The 14026-nt window shown below is 39.4% G+C and overlaps 1 protein-coding gene across 1 annotated transcript; it reads right to left on the bottom strand.

Moving 5' to 3' along the window:
• Positions 1–161: 161 nt before the first annotated feature.
• Positions 162–10292, bottom strand: marchf7 (membrane-associated ring finger (C3HC4) 7). The gene is made up of 11 exons (XM_053322009.1): positions 10238–10292; positions 6624–6809; positions 4991–5137; positions 4657–4828; positions 4127–4312; positions 2841–4032; positions 2081–2250; positions 1857–1960; positions 1503–1607; positions 1069–1117; positions 162–871 (listed from the first exon to the last, which is right to left on the bottom strand). Exons 2-11 carry the CDS (start codon positions 6807–6809, stop codon positions 780–782), a joined length of 2403 nt encoding a protein of 800 aa, XP_053177984.1. The 5' UTR covers positions 10238–10292; the 3' UTR covers positions 162–779.
• Between the last annotated feature and the right edge of the window lie 3734 nt (positions 10293–14026).

The raw sequence follows: 14026 nt of genomic DNA, 5'->3' as shown, positions 1-14026 counted from the left end.
ATTATCCTTTTAAGTCTGTGGTATATTGCTGTAAAATCTGACATTAATGAGTCACGTCAGGAAGTTACAAAACATCAATATCAAAACTGTATCAAGCCTGCAACACTGACACACAACACTGAGGTAATGAGAAGTGTGATAAATTAGACCAACAGAAAAAATTTACTTTGCATTCAATCTTTATTCCCAAAATTAAAAGCATTAAACTATATTTGTGCATACATAACGCAATTCAAACTGCAACACTGAAACAAAGAAGAAGAAAATTTGTTCTCGTTTTCTTTAAACATATTCTCAGGAGGAAAAGTCAGAGGAAAACAGACAACAAAGGGAATAAAACAGCCACTTCTTATATTTTCTCCGCAAAAAGCCTCCATCTTTCCACCACCACAACTTGTCACTGTCTGTTCTATTTCACCTCCTTGTCTTTATCATTTAAACATTAAAGCACTTGTGGTATAACGGTTAAAAAGACTTGCATTTTTTTATTTAATTATAACTGAATAAAGTGCACTCTCATAGACACAGAAATACAATGGGGGGTCAACCAAAATATTTTTACGCACTAATTCAGTTCAAGTTTGCATATCAGCAAAAGCCACCTGCAACAAAGGCAAGACATGTTTTCTGTGCACCTGGCGTTTTCTGCACTGCCACCGCATTTCAGATGAACATGATGATGTCAAAGCATGTGCGAAAACTGGGTGAGCGACCATATGGCATAGTGTAGCCCCCTATCCTCCCATCCTCTGACCCACTTATTACCCCCTCATACACCATTAGTACTCCTCTTCCAGATCGTCGTCCAGGTCAGAAAACTCAATAGACGGTCTGCTGTCGTGTGCCTCCTCATCGCTTTCCCCATGGGGAACTGCAAGTAAGAGACAGGAAGTCAAATGCTGTAGCCACACAATGTTAAAAATGGAAAAGTATACTAGAGGGCACAGAGAAGTTGGTAGCTCTGAATAAGGCAATGGCAAATGAAAGCATTCTTTTTAACAGCAAATCAGAGCTGCCTGTAAAAAAACCAAACACATAAGCATTGGAGAGAAATACTGTGCAACGTACTTTCAAGATTGTCCATGTGTTCGTGAAGAATTCGCACCAGGTTGAATAACTGGGTGTGAGAGGGAAGAATTTCAAATCTTCCACATTTTAACATTTCCAACCAACACAATCAGAAGAAAAACAGATATGACTTGAAAAAATACAAATAGATTTTACAGCTATTGTTAAGAAAGAGCAATTTGGAGGGGGGAGGGGAGGTCCCTAATGAGGTCAAAAAGCAAGTCCCTTTAAAATCATGAATTTTAGGGTGAAGACTTGCTTATAAATTCAGGTTAGTTTAGTGTTATGTTAAGGTTAGGATTAGGCATTAGGTGGTAGTGGTTAGGATAAGTCTCCAGGAAATTAATGTAAATCAATGTCCTCTAAAGTGATGGAAACACGACAGAATATGTGTGTGGAGTGTGTGGTGTGTGTGCGTGTGTGCGTGTGCTTACCCCGGCTGCATCGACTGCCCCCAGCACATCAGAGAACCGCTGCTCACAGAAATGCAACAGCACCACCAGATAGAGGCCGCTGCTGATGAACTCATCATATTCTGACTGTGGAGCGAGAAGAGACTTTTCAGCACACCGAACAGCTCGTGAACACAAAGTTTTAATCACATATTTGATGAGATGGTGTCTAGATTCTTTAGATAGTGTCAATCGATTAGTCATGTGACTTGAATTCATCATAAACAGAATAAAATCAGTTCAGTGTTGCTTATAATAAGCTATGTGTTATGAGCAGGATTTCAGGACATTTTGAAATCAAATTCTCTAACTACAGCATGTAAAAGGGTGACTTACCTGTACATGAGTCCTGTATAACTCCTGAATGTCAAAGTTGTCTATGTTCAAACGCAGCTTCTCCTTGCAGAGTTCACACGTTGTGATGGCCTCCAGATTTGTGCCTAAAAAGGAAAACAGTATGAGAGAAAAAAAAGAAAGAAAGAAAAACATACACTGACCTTCCTGACAAGAAAAGACATGCTTTTGGTGAATGCCACATCCAAATCAGTGTGTGTACATACCGGAGCCAATTTTGGAGCAAAGCCACCTCTTAATGCATTCCTGGTGGACGTACTGCAGACTGCCAGTACAGCGGCATGGCTGAATCAGAGGGTTGGATGCCGATTCTTCCCCCATCTGGCAGATTCTGCACAGATCCCCTTCTTCTTCATCAGAGTCTTCCAGCAACAGTCTGCAAGAGGGTGAAGTTACAGTAACTATTTTTTATATCTCCTGTTGCATATATGAAAACTTACTTCCTTAAAAATAAGTTCAGTTTTTGTAAGAAAATACTGAGAACATTTTCTAAGATGAAAAAGAAAATAAATCAATATATGTGTTTTCTTCACATACTGTAGGTCTAGGGAGGTGCAAAGTCGACAAACTGAGGAGGTCAATTTATAAAAACTACATATTAACTAATTTACCAAAACAGGTCCAGTACAAATAGATTGCAGCACATTTGTCAGAAATGTGAGCAGGTGAGCTGCTTACATTGTAAGATTATATCTGACAGATTACTGATACTGCAGTAGATTGTAAAGCTAAAGTTAATAAAGCCCCGTAAACATCAATGATTCACCCAAGCAGGTATTTTCCCTTGTTTTGACTTTTAAGACTTCCTCTCAGGACTCTGTGGGCTAGTCTTTTGGCAATTGAACTTTGAGGAACTCATTGAAAAAAAGCATGTTAACCAAAATGCCTTTAATATTCAGCAGTTTTCAAATAGGAAGAGAAGTAATAATAAATGCCTATTTTGCATTAAAGATAAAAATCCATTACCTCTCCTTAATCTTGCGAAGCTTTTCTTGATCCCTAGTAGAGATGGGTTTCTCTTTCTGCCCATCCAGAGGACTCTCCACTCCACCCAATGGACTCCTAGACACGGAAATGTTTTCAAATACGCCGTCTCTGTGACGTGGCGAGATTTCAACTGAGGCATCCTCCAGTTCAGGTAGCGTGTCGTCCTCGAGTCTGCAGGGACGACCTGCACCAAAGGCATCCAAACCGACTGCTCCTTCTACCTCTTCTTCTTCTTCTTCCTCCTCCTCATCCTCGTCATCATCCTCCTGTGATACTTTATGCTCGAGGTCATCCCACCTTCTCAGTAAGTGCTGTGGACGGCTGTAGCTTTCCTCCAAGCCTGCAGCTGAGTGTGTGCTCTCGTCCCTGGCGTGTCTTCTGAGGCGAGCGAGGAGAGGGGGGCAGCGGCCCCGGAGGGAGGAAGAAAGCCAGGAAGAGCTGCTGCTTCCTCCACTGCTGGTGTTAGCACTACTGCTTACGCCAGACTCTCTCTGCAGTGCCATTCTGGCACGGGCCAGGCTACTACGATAGCCATCATTGTTGTTTTCCTGGATAGGGGCGAGGTCCACTCTGCGATGCCTGAGGCCAGACGGGGTTGCCTCTGAGCTTCCAGTGTCAGGCTCCACACTCGACATCTTGGTTCCTTCATCACTGTCCACAGACTCTCCACCAGTTGATGGAGTGTCATCGTCAAGGGAGCGAACACTAGAAGATCCGCTAGAAGAGTCTTGGCTAGAGCGCCGTGAAAAGAGACGGGAGAGAAGGCGTCGGGTGGAACGGCGGCCCTCTGGTTCTCCAACTTCAGGAGCCGGCCTTGGAGGGAGCTTGGCTTCTGGTCTGGCTGTAGGAGTGGCATACCAGGGGGTGTGGGAGGAGTAAGAGGAGGAGATGTTTGAGGTGCGTTCAGAGTTTCCTGTGTGTTCCTGAGATGAGTGGAGGCTGGATGAGCCGTTCAAGAAATGGGATGTGCTTCTGTTGCTGAAGTCACGTGTCAGAGGAGAAGATCGGTAGGAGGAGGAAGATGAGAGGTGGCGACTTAGGGAGCTTTCCCTGGCAGAGGAGGAGGAGGAGGAGGAGGAAGAGGAAGAGGAAGAAGAGGAGGTTGGAGAATAGGTAGTCTCTTTAGGCCGAGCTCCCTGTGCATATGTGGAAGTGACCCTATCTGTCTGATCTGAAATCATGGAAGAGAAGAGCAGTTTGTGTAAGACTCGTGCATGTGTAAAAATACATTAAAACAAGTGTTTACATCACAAAAAGGTGCCTACACAATGAGGAAGTCAATCCAGGAGTCCTGATCCTTCTTTCTCCCAAACCTGAGAGACTGGGTTCGTTCTTTGTCTCGAGCTCTCTCCTGGATGACAGCGGTTTTGAGGAGGAAGATGATGAACGTGAGAGTAAACGGCACGAGCTCCACGATGAATCATACCTGTCACTGTGTTTTTCATCTGTGCCTGTTAGGAGAAGATAGCAGACATTACCAAGTATTCCCAACACTGGCAGAGAAAACTTTTTTTTTTTCCTTTTACACCCATCACTATATTCCCATGGGTCAAGACAGTACTTTACCAGCACACAAATTCTAGCACATTTAATATCTGGAGTAAGATGAACGAAATAACTTAAACTACACCTGGCTACCCAACATCAGTCCAAAAGCTGTCAAATCTTTACATATCAATTTGGTCTTAAGGTTTTCTTTTACTTCTTTTAACCTTATGGATTTTTAACGTTTATTACAATAATCAAAATAATATATGTTTTTTTTTATTATCCCTGCAAGTCCTGTGTTATGTACCTCTGCTACTGCTGAGCCCACTACTGGAATAGGTGGATCCTGTAACTGAGTTGCTGGCCGTTCTTGAATACAGTCCTCTGTTTGTGTATGACAATTTGGCCCTTTTAGATTCTCCGTCATCAGTGGCGGTCAACAGACCTGTGCGCATCCCCAACCTCGCCTCAGAATCAGTCTGTAAAAAATGAAGGCAGACATTTTTAAAAAAAGTTAGATTTCAATGAGATCATTCAGAAATATTCCTCTAAACTTTACCCTAAAATCTGTCTTAGAATATACATATAACCAGGATGTGTTTTCTTTGCTATTAACGTGTGACAAAGTGAAGCTTCAGTACCAGTTTGCTTCTGCTGCTGAGAGAGGATTCAGCCCACGGGCGGTCATAAGATCTGGTGGAGGATGTCAGAGTGGAGGGCAACTTCCAGCTGCTGGAGCGACTGTCAGAGCTGCTGTAGTCTCTGGATGAGCTCAGGAGACGAGAATTCTTTAAAAAAAAAAAAGGAACACAAGACTTTAGTTGGTACTCGGTTTTTAAAAAGCAAACACTTGTTTACTTAAACCATCTTTAAGTAAACAAAAAGGAGGTGTCCTGTACAGCTTGAACACTGGAGGTGCTGTGGAGAAATTATTTAATGAATGGGATACAATTTTGTTTGTATAAAATCTCAAATAGAGAGACTAGTAGATAAGTCAATCAACAGAAAATGAATCACTAACTTCTTTGGTAGTTAGCTGAGTCTTTTAGTCTTTTCAAGCTAAATATTTTATGGTTCCAGGTTCTTAAACAGGATGATTTGATACTTTCTTTCACATATAATACTGAACTTAATATCTTTTGTGTTTTGTACCATTGATGAGATAAAACATGCACTTCAATTGTTATAATGAAGATTTTTTTAACTTAAACATTTTATTGGTACCCCCCTACAAAAAAACACACAATTTAAACATATGACAGCAATACACACACACATGTGGCCTACAGGAAACACTCCCTCAACCAGACTTCCAACCATCCAGCCACCAAGACCCTGCAATGGAGCTAAACTAACCAACACCAGTCGGTAACTAGCACCTACAGCTGATAATGAACCACGAATGTAAAAGTGCATTGGAGTCTTCAATCAGACACAGCTGCGGTCACTTGGCTTATCTGCCATGTCTGGTTTGAGGGTGGCTGTCAATCACGAAGCCACACCCTCTTTTTGATAAAACAGAATAAATACTTAAAAACAAACTTATCAGAAAAATAATCACTTGAACATACATCACTGTGATAAGAATCATAGTTTGGTCCATGTCCCATCCGCTAACATGAAGGTGATTAAGGGTTAATGATCGATACTGCAGCCAGCCACCAGGGAGCGATAGAGATACTTTGCCTTCCCTTCTGGGGAACCGGCATGTTGTCTATCTTTATATATGGTCGATGGTAATACTATCTTTTGAGGCGGGCCTTGACAAGCAGCAGGACTGAAATACACACGATATGTGCCAAGGAATCTGGGCTGCCCTATAAAAAGATCTCCAAAGTGTCTTCTGTTGCACCACTGATACACGTAGTTAGCTAATGTACCTGAGGGAGCCTGCGAGAAAAGAGCTTACTTGAAAGTCCTCTCTGGAATACTCTAGAGGGGCTGATGACTAAACGCTCCGGGGAAATAGAAACACAGAGACATATTGAATAACATGGACTCCAGCCTAATAAATTCAGTTATTGATATTGCTCATGATGGGTTTGCCTTGGAACATTTTGACTCCTTTATCAACCTTAAATGCAACACTATTCCAGGTGATAGTCAACCTACAGAAAAATGATTAAAAAAAAGTAAAATGAATCTAATGTGAAACTATAAGAGACCTTTTTTGATAAAACCAGGGGAGTGGTAAATTCATAGAGTATAAAGCAGGAATGCATTGCCTTCAGCCATGTCTGTTCTATAAGCCTGAAGGCTGTGCAGGCAGCCTACCTGTTGGTCCAGGTCTGTTTTGTAAGCTGACGATGCCCTCGGGAAGCGGTCATTGCTCAGCACCGGCTCCCTACTGTACAACCTACTGCTGGAGGCAAGAGACGAGGAGGAGACTGTTGGACTGGGCGTGTAGGACGACCTTGAGCTGGACAGACAAAAGGGAAGTCTGCGAGACCTGGAGTCCATCTGTTGTGATATGAACGTGAGATATACAAAAAAATTATATTATTGCACTACAGTTAGGAACGTGCTAACAAATGCATCTTTTATTATTCCCTCCACCCGATGACAAGGCAAGGCATTAAGTTTACAGCTTGCAGTGCAGACTTTTAAAAGGATTCGCAAGCTCTCTGTCTGTTGAATAACAAGGCTTGGTGGGGTGGTGCGGCAGCATTTTGCATTTGCTGATGGAGCACACGTGACGGTGCGTCTGTAAACACTAAAACTTGCCACCACGCTGCTCTCTGGACTTGGTATTAAAGTCATAGTGCCTATCTTTGGGACTATGAACTCTGTCACATGAATATGACACTTCTGAGGAGCAAGGAGCAGTGCTAAGGAAGCAGGGTGTTCCCAAGAGTTATAAAAGATACACTGAGATTGCTCACAATTATGATACATTCATTAATCCAACACAAAGTGCAGAGTCAAGTTCTTTTTCTTTTCTTTTTTTACATTTTTCTCTCAAGTGAGTCAAAGTGCTAGGGGAAGTATCCACTGCTCGCAACATTTGAGAGTTTTTGACTGGAGAATGATATGATTTACTCCCTGGTAATGTTATGGCCCCAAACACATCGGCTCAAGCTACAGCACCAGTGGTCAAAGATAGCTCTGCAAACCAGCAGCCTGCCTGTCGAGACTGGAATGAACAGCAGTAAATAAGGCCAAATAACAAAAGCTCTTTAAACCACAACACAGCACTCCAACCTTTAAGCAAAGAACCATGGAAACACAAACGCTTTCATTTTGGATGACGAAAATAGCTCAGTGAAACAGACAGGACATCAAATGTTCAACCATGTGTATTAGTGAAGTGTTTATATTGTTATGCACTGGGATATGCACTCAGCTGGTAGTAAGGTACATGTAACTGGGAACTAATGGTAAGCTTTGCTCACTTTAGATAGACTGGTTGGATTAAACATCAGAAACAGCAGCACAAACTAGCAACAGTGTCTAAAATGATCAATGAGATGATGCAACATATGAAAGCAGGATTTATTGCTGAGCCCTGTGTTTACTAGACTGCAGTATTGTTAACTGGGTGTACCTAAAAAAATCTGTTCTAATACCTGCAACAAGACTGAGCAAATGACATCTCCACTGCTAGTCTCTATCAGAGGAGTTTGGGATTATGAGAGTGCCATCATTTAATTAGAAAGTTATATATATATTGAAGAGATTTTTCTTTCTGACTGCATTATTAGACTGCAACATAGATATGAGTTAAAAACAATGTGCTTAGTTTAATCACTATTTTTTATCTGTTTCGGATTATAGGGATGTCATTTATGGAAGAACAGCTATTTCTACATTGAATTCACTGGATGCTGCGTACCACTCATCCTTAAGGTTTATAACCAACAATCCCGACAGCACCCACCACTGTACCAAAAGGTTGGCTGGCCATCCCCGGAAGTGAGGAGAGATCAGTTTTTTTTTTTATCAATATAGAAAACTTTGTTACAATTACTGCCAACCTTATATTTAAATCACTTTTAACCCTGAAGTCACAGTCACATGTTGTTGCTCTATTCTCCATTAATCAAAGCTGAAACAGGAAAAATGTCATCTTCTTATAATGCACCTTAAACTTGGAGCAATCTGCCTTTAAGCAAAAGGCCTTAAAATTAAATGTATTTGTTTTTACCACCACTACAGCTGTTTAAAGGCCTTATCTCAGACCCTGTTTTAATTGATTGCAAATGTTTCACTGTAATCTTATCTGTTTGCTTGTATTTGTTTTATTTCATTATTTTTATTGTATTTTACCTAATATTGTTTTTACGTATTGTTGTTGTTTCTTGACACCATTGCATACACGAGGATTCCTCCTAAATGATATCAAGATAGAATAGAGATTAATAATAAAATATAAAAGGTTAACCAGCGGGTTAACAAGCCTGAGCAAATGTGTCTGCATCAGTAGGGTGTATTAGGGTAATATGGGACATTGACTAATGTGGGACATCTAAACTCCAATGCATTTATCTCTTTTTCTATTAGATTATTTTAAAAGCTAACTAGTATATGCGTACTGTGTAAGTTATACTGTTTAAAATTACACAGGAATATACATCCTACTATTTTAACCTAAAAACTGTAGGCGAAATTAAATGACCAAATATGGGTATGCACATTTCAGAAAGTTTTGGCAGATAAGGCTGCTATGTATAAATCAAAGTATTTCTGAGCCTAAAAACTAGTGTCCCAGATTATAAAATCTACTAAATCTGAAACGATTTGGCATTAGGAATATTAAGGCAGATGGCAGAAGATACAGGTCAATAAAATGCAGGACAAACAGGTTGAAGAACAGTTTATACCCGAGAGCAATAGTGTCACCGGATGCAGTGAAGGCTTGAAAAATGTGTCTGACTGTGCAATAATCTGGTTGACTGTATAATAACTTGAATGCCATGTTGTATGTGAGGTGTGTGTTTGGTATTTATGTTTTTTTATTTTATTTTTTTCATCCTAATATTAATGTTTTTATCTTTGGACTTTCATAATTTGCACTAATAAGGGGTTGCATCCCAATTTCGACAATAAAGATCTATTTATTGTACTAATTGTAAGTGGTATGTTCCTTTTGAGTAGCCTACAATGTCCAAAAATTGTCTTTTGAATTAACAAGGAAACGTCTCAGGGATTTTATAATAATGTTAAGTGTTACTATAATGTATTGGTTTCATATGTAAATAAGCTAAACAAGTCAGAATTGCAAAAAGTGTCCCACATTACCCTGATAAAATAAAAACAACCCTGAGCAAATGTGTCTGCATCAGTATCACACAGTCACACTATGAGGAAATCTCACCTTAAATGTTTCGTCTTCAAAAACCAGGAAGTCGATGATTGTTAATTTACGAACAATTAAGAAAAAAAAAAGAAAAACTACAACCGATGTTACCGTGGATACATTAACGTTTAAAATCGTGACAATCAACATGAACATTAATAACATTTGTTTTATTTCCTATAATGTTTCCTACTCGCAGATAACATTACAGCTGCTGCGCTGCACATTTTACGAGTCATAAAAACTAATTAACTAACGCTAGCATTTAGCTTACAAACATGACACACCGTTTTTATGCCATAAGCAAGCTGTCGTTTAATCTTAGCTCCCTCCCTAGCTGGCTACCATTTATTGAGATATAGTTCAAGTATACAGAGTCGTCCGGTTGTTGTTTTCCGACGATTCTGCAAAAAGCCTGACTGCTAGTTTAGCTCGTAGCTTTGTTAGCTGTCTGTACGCTGACGGTAAAAGATGTGCTGTTATTTTTTACGTTAATCGATAGCACTTAACGTTGCCCGATCATGATCTTAACACTGCACATTAACACCATTATTAACACACTGTCACTGTCGATGTATTGAACGCTACTCACGGTTGATTTCGGTCCTCGGTGCTGTGCAGGAACGGTGGCTGCTGTGTGTTGTTGACTGCTGTTGACACAGAAGGTCAGGTGATTTACAATGACCCGGTGGGAGGGGTTTAAAAACACTGCCTTCAGGTGCTTTTACATCCCCCAACCCCAACACATGGTTCAGCCACGTTTTTTTTAAATGTTTTTAGCCCTGTCACACTGCACAAGAGAAGAAAGCACACTTTTATCAAATCTCATATCTTAGATTAACTTTGTTGCTTCCAAAAAAATAAAAAAAATTGACTTTAGCAGATTTAGTCAAGCAGTGCCACCTCCTGGTTTAGAAAACAAATTGTATTTTTATGTGAAACTGGGATAAAATCCACTAATTTATCAGTGTTGTTATATTTATTCTGCACTGATACACTGCACTAAGTACATTTACTCAAGTACGCCTGAGTATTGCTGTGGTGAGGTTGGACATTTCCATTTTAACATTTTAAACTACCTCGTACTCCACTGCATTATCAGGGAGCAATATTGTACTCTATATACCTCATTAAAAATGCCTTAATCTATGAAAATGTAAATTAATTACATTTTACGAGTTTAACTGTTGGACAAAATATGTCTCCTGCTTCAAAGTAAAGTCTGTTCCCAGTGTACACCGGAGTCTATAAGTTTTCACCATCACACATCACACTTTGAATACAGGACCAGGATTGGCTTCAAAACCAGCAGTGATGTCACAAACCATGCCCTTAAAATTGGATTTTCAACGGGCAAAGAGAAATTTTCCAGTTTCAACAGATGAATGTGAAAATTGTTTTCTTGTGTCAAACTGCACGTACGTCATCCTGCACAGTGAAACATCCAACTGAAATAACAAGAGGAAAAACACATTTTTGAGTGGAGGGAGATGTTCAATGAGTAGGAGTTAATGATTAACTCCACCTCAACCACATACAACATTTAAATTACACGTGAATGCATGCAGGACTTTTACTTGTAATAATAGGGTGTTTTTGTACAGATATATCTCTACTGTTATCTAAGTAAAGAATAAAATACATGTTGCAAGACTGAAATCTTTGATTTGCAATCTGATTACAGTATGTGAGAAAGTAGGATTTGGCCACTTTCTCAAAAATATGCCAGCTATTCATATGATGCTTGAAGTGTTCTTTGCTGTCTGTGTGTTAAAAAACAATATTTCACCACCTAAACAAAGAAACAGCCACACATGACATTCATCTGTCACTATAAAATCTCAACCAGATGCTATGTGAAGTCTCTGTGCTCTGACGCAGACATTTAACTAACCTGTTTTAAACAAATAAAACATAACTATTGAAGAGGTGCACGTTTGGAAGTCTGTGGAAAGAAAGGAACCAGCAGAAAGTATTATGGTGCAACAGACAAAAAAAAAAGTTTCCTTCTGTCCAGTATCAGGGCAGATAAGGCATATTAACAGCAGTAGAGGTGCCAGTCACAGCGTATACCTACCCTGTGGCAAGTCTGTGCCATGGATTTGAAATCATTTCCACTGCTAGATTTTATCAGCGAGTTGGGATTATGAAATCAGACAGTGAATCTGGACAGACTGAAATACAATTATTTGAGGTTAAAAAATAGTCCATACTTTTTATTAACCCCTCACCTTTTTTTTAAATTAACTTTCTGAAATTGAGTTAGATTTTTTTATTTGCAATTAAATATTACATATAGTTGTGAAAAGTACATTCATAGTGCTGAATGTGCAGTTTTGAGGCAGTTGTACTAGTTTGGGTATTCACACTGTTATTGCAGATTAAGATTTTATGTTCATTTTTTATGTACAAAACATATGATTGTCTTCTAAAATATGTTATATTAAGATACCCAATTGTTACATAAAAATATTTCAATAATTTCCACCTTGATCAGCTCCAACATGCATCATAATAATCCAATAATATAATTATTAGTAATGAGAACATTTACTTTTGATACTTAAATACATTTTGCTGATGGTACCTCCATACATTTCTGTATTTATACGTTTGAATACAGGACTTTTACTTGTAACAGAGTATTTTCATATTGTGGTATCACTACTTGTATTTGCTTCCTTTACAACAATATGTTATGTATTAGCCACTTGCAGCTGTTAAGTTCTTCCAGTCTAGAAGTGAAGAATCATTATAGTCCTTTGATATCATATTCAGCTTATTGACACGTGTTCAGGTCAATACCTACGGTGGCCGAGACCCGCCATAGCTGCAAATAAAAGTAACGTTGCAAACAAAAACAAACGCTGCTGCAAATAAAAAGAAACACTGCTGCATATAAAAGAAACACTGCAAATAAAAAGACACACCGCAGCAAACAAAAAAAACCGCTGCAAATAAAAACAAACGCCGCTGCAAATAAAAGAAACACCGCAGTAAACAAACAAAAAAACACCGCAGCATATAATAAAAAAAAACGATGCAAATAAAAAAAGCCACAACGGAAGTGGATTACCGGGGACTGTTTTTGCCGAAACACCGGAAGAAGAAACAACAACAACAGGACTACGAATTGGAAAACGAACTAGAAAGTAAGTGAAAATGGTAGTGTTTAATGTCGCTACATGTACTTTTTTTCAGCATGTTTGAGGGTGACTTGTCTGTTTCAGCCAACATGGGGATGAGGATCGGAACTGCAGACACTTAAAACACGCTGTTCCGCCTACGGGACGGGTCGGAGGTTGGGAGGTAGCCACAAGTCCTTCTGAATGTTTTAAACACCAACCCTTAAACATATATATTCATGCCGTACATTGTTAGAAAGCATAGGTTGCCCTGATTCATTCAAGACCACTCACGAATTATATTGGTTGCTCACAGCCGTAATAGTATTAGCGATTGGCTCGGCTAGCCACTCAGCTAAAGTAAAAACAGCTATAATCTCTACATACCTTCAAAGTCTTCCCTTTATCCACAACGATCATTTTATGACTCAGGACTTTCTGTACAGCTCGCCAAGTATCCATTCTTGTGAAATATGAAATCCGTTTCCATAACATCGAAATACTTTCCTCAATATGTCCATGTATTTAGTCCAACACGTAACGTAATAACACGAATAACAAACCATATACGGTCCCTTTTACGTCTTTTCCTGACCTACACGTACAAGCAACAACAACAACGATGTACATGTAGCGACATTAAACATTACCATTTTCACTTACTTTCTAGTTCGTTTTCCAAATCGTAGTCCTGTTGTTGTTGTTTCTTCTTCCGGTGTTTCGGCAAAAACAGTCCCCGGTAATCCACTTCCGTTGTGGCTTTTTTTATTTGCATCGGTTTTTTTTATTATATGCTTCGGTGTTTTTTTTGTTTTGTTTGCTACGGTGTTTCTTTTATTTGCAGCGGCGTTTGTTTTTATTTGCAGCGTTTTTTTTTTGTTTGCTGCGGTGTGTCTTTTTATTTGCAGCGTTTCTTTTATATGCAGCAGCGTTTCTTTTTATTTGCAGCAGCGTTTGTTTTTGTTTGCAGCGTTTGTTTTTATTTGCAGCTATGGCGGGTCTCGGCCACCGTACCAATACGTACAGCAAAAAGATCTCTCCATCATTTTTTGACATCAGTGATTATGGCTATCTTGATGAACTTCACACCAGTCACCTTACTAATGTGATGAGCGGCAAAGACATAGATGAGGAAAACCTAATTAATGAAATCTCAGACCTCCCTAATATACGATTATAATATAATGTGAATTTAGTAGATACTGTACATGGAGAAGGCTGCAGTATGTTACAGAATTAATGGGGTGACTGAACAT

This window comes from Scomber japonicus, chromosome 1, assembly GCF_027409825.1.
Source record: "Scomber japonicus isolate fScoJap1 chromosome 1, fScoJap1.pri, whole genome shotgun sequence".
NCBI lineage: Eukaryota > Metazoa > Chordata > Actinopteri > Scombriformes > Scombridae > Scomber > Scomber japonicus.
Note: the sequence above shows the minus strand (reverse complement) of the source record. Positions and strands in the feature narration are given on the sequence as shown.

Excerpts from the sequence above, each read along its gene's own strand:
- marchf7 (XM_053322009.1), bottom strand. The coding sequence starts at position 6,809 with ATGGACTCCAGGTCTCGCAGACTTCCCTTTTGTCTGTCCAGCTCAAGG. Across the intron at positions 4,313-4,656 it reads TGGGCTCAGCAGTAGCAGAG|GCACAGATGAAAAACACAGT; the intron begins GTACATAACACA and ends TTCTCCTAACAG. Across the intron at positions 872-1,068 it reads ACACATGGACAATCTTGAAA|TTCCCCATGGGGAAAGCGAT; the intron begins GTACGTTGCACA and ends TCTTACTTGCAG.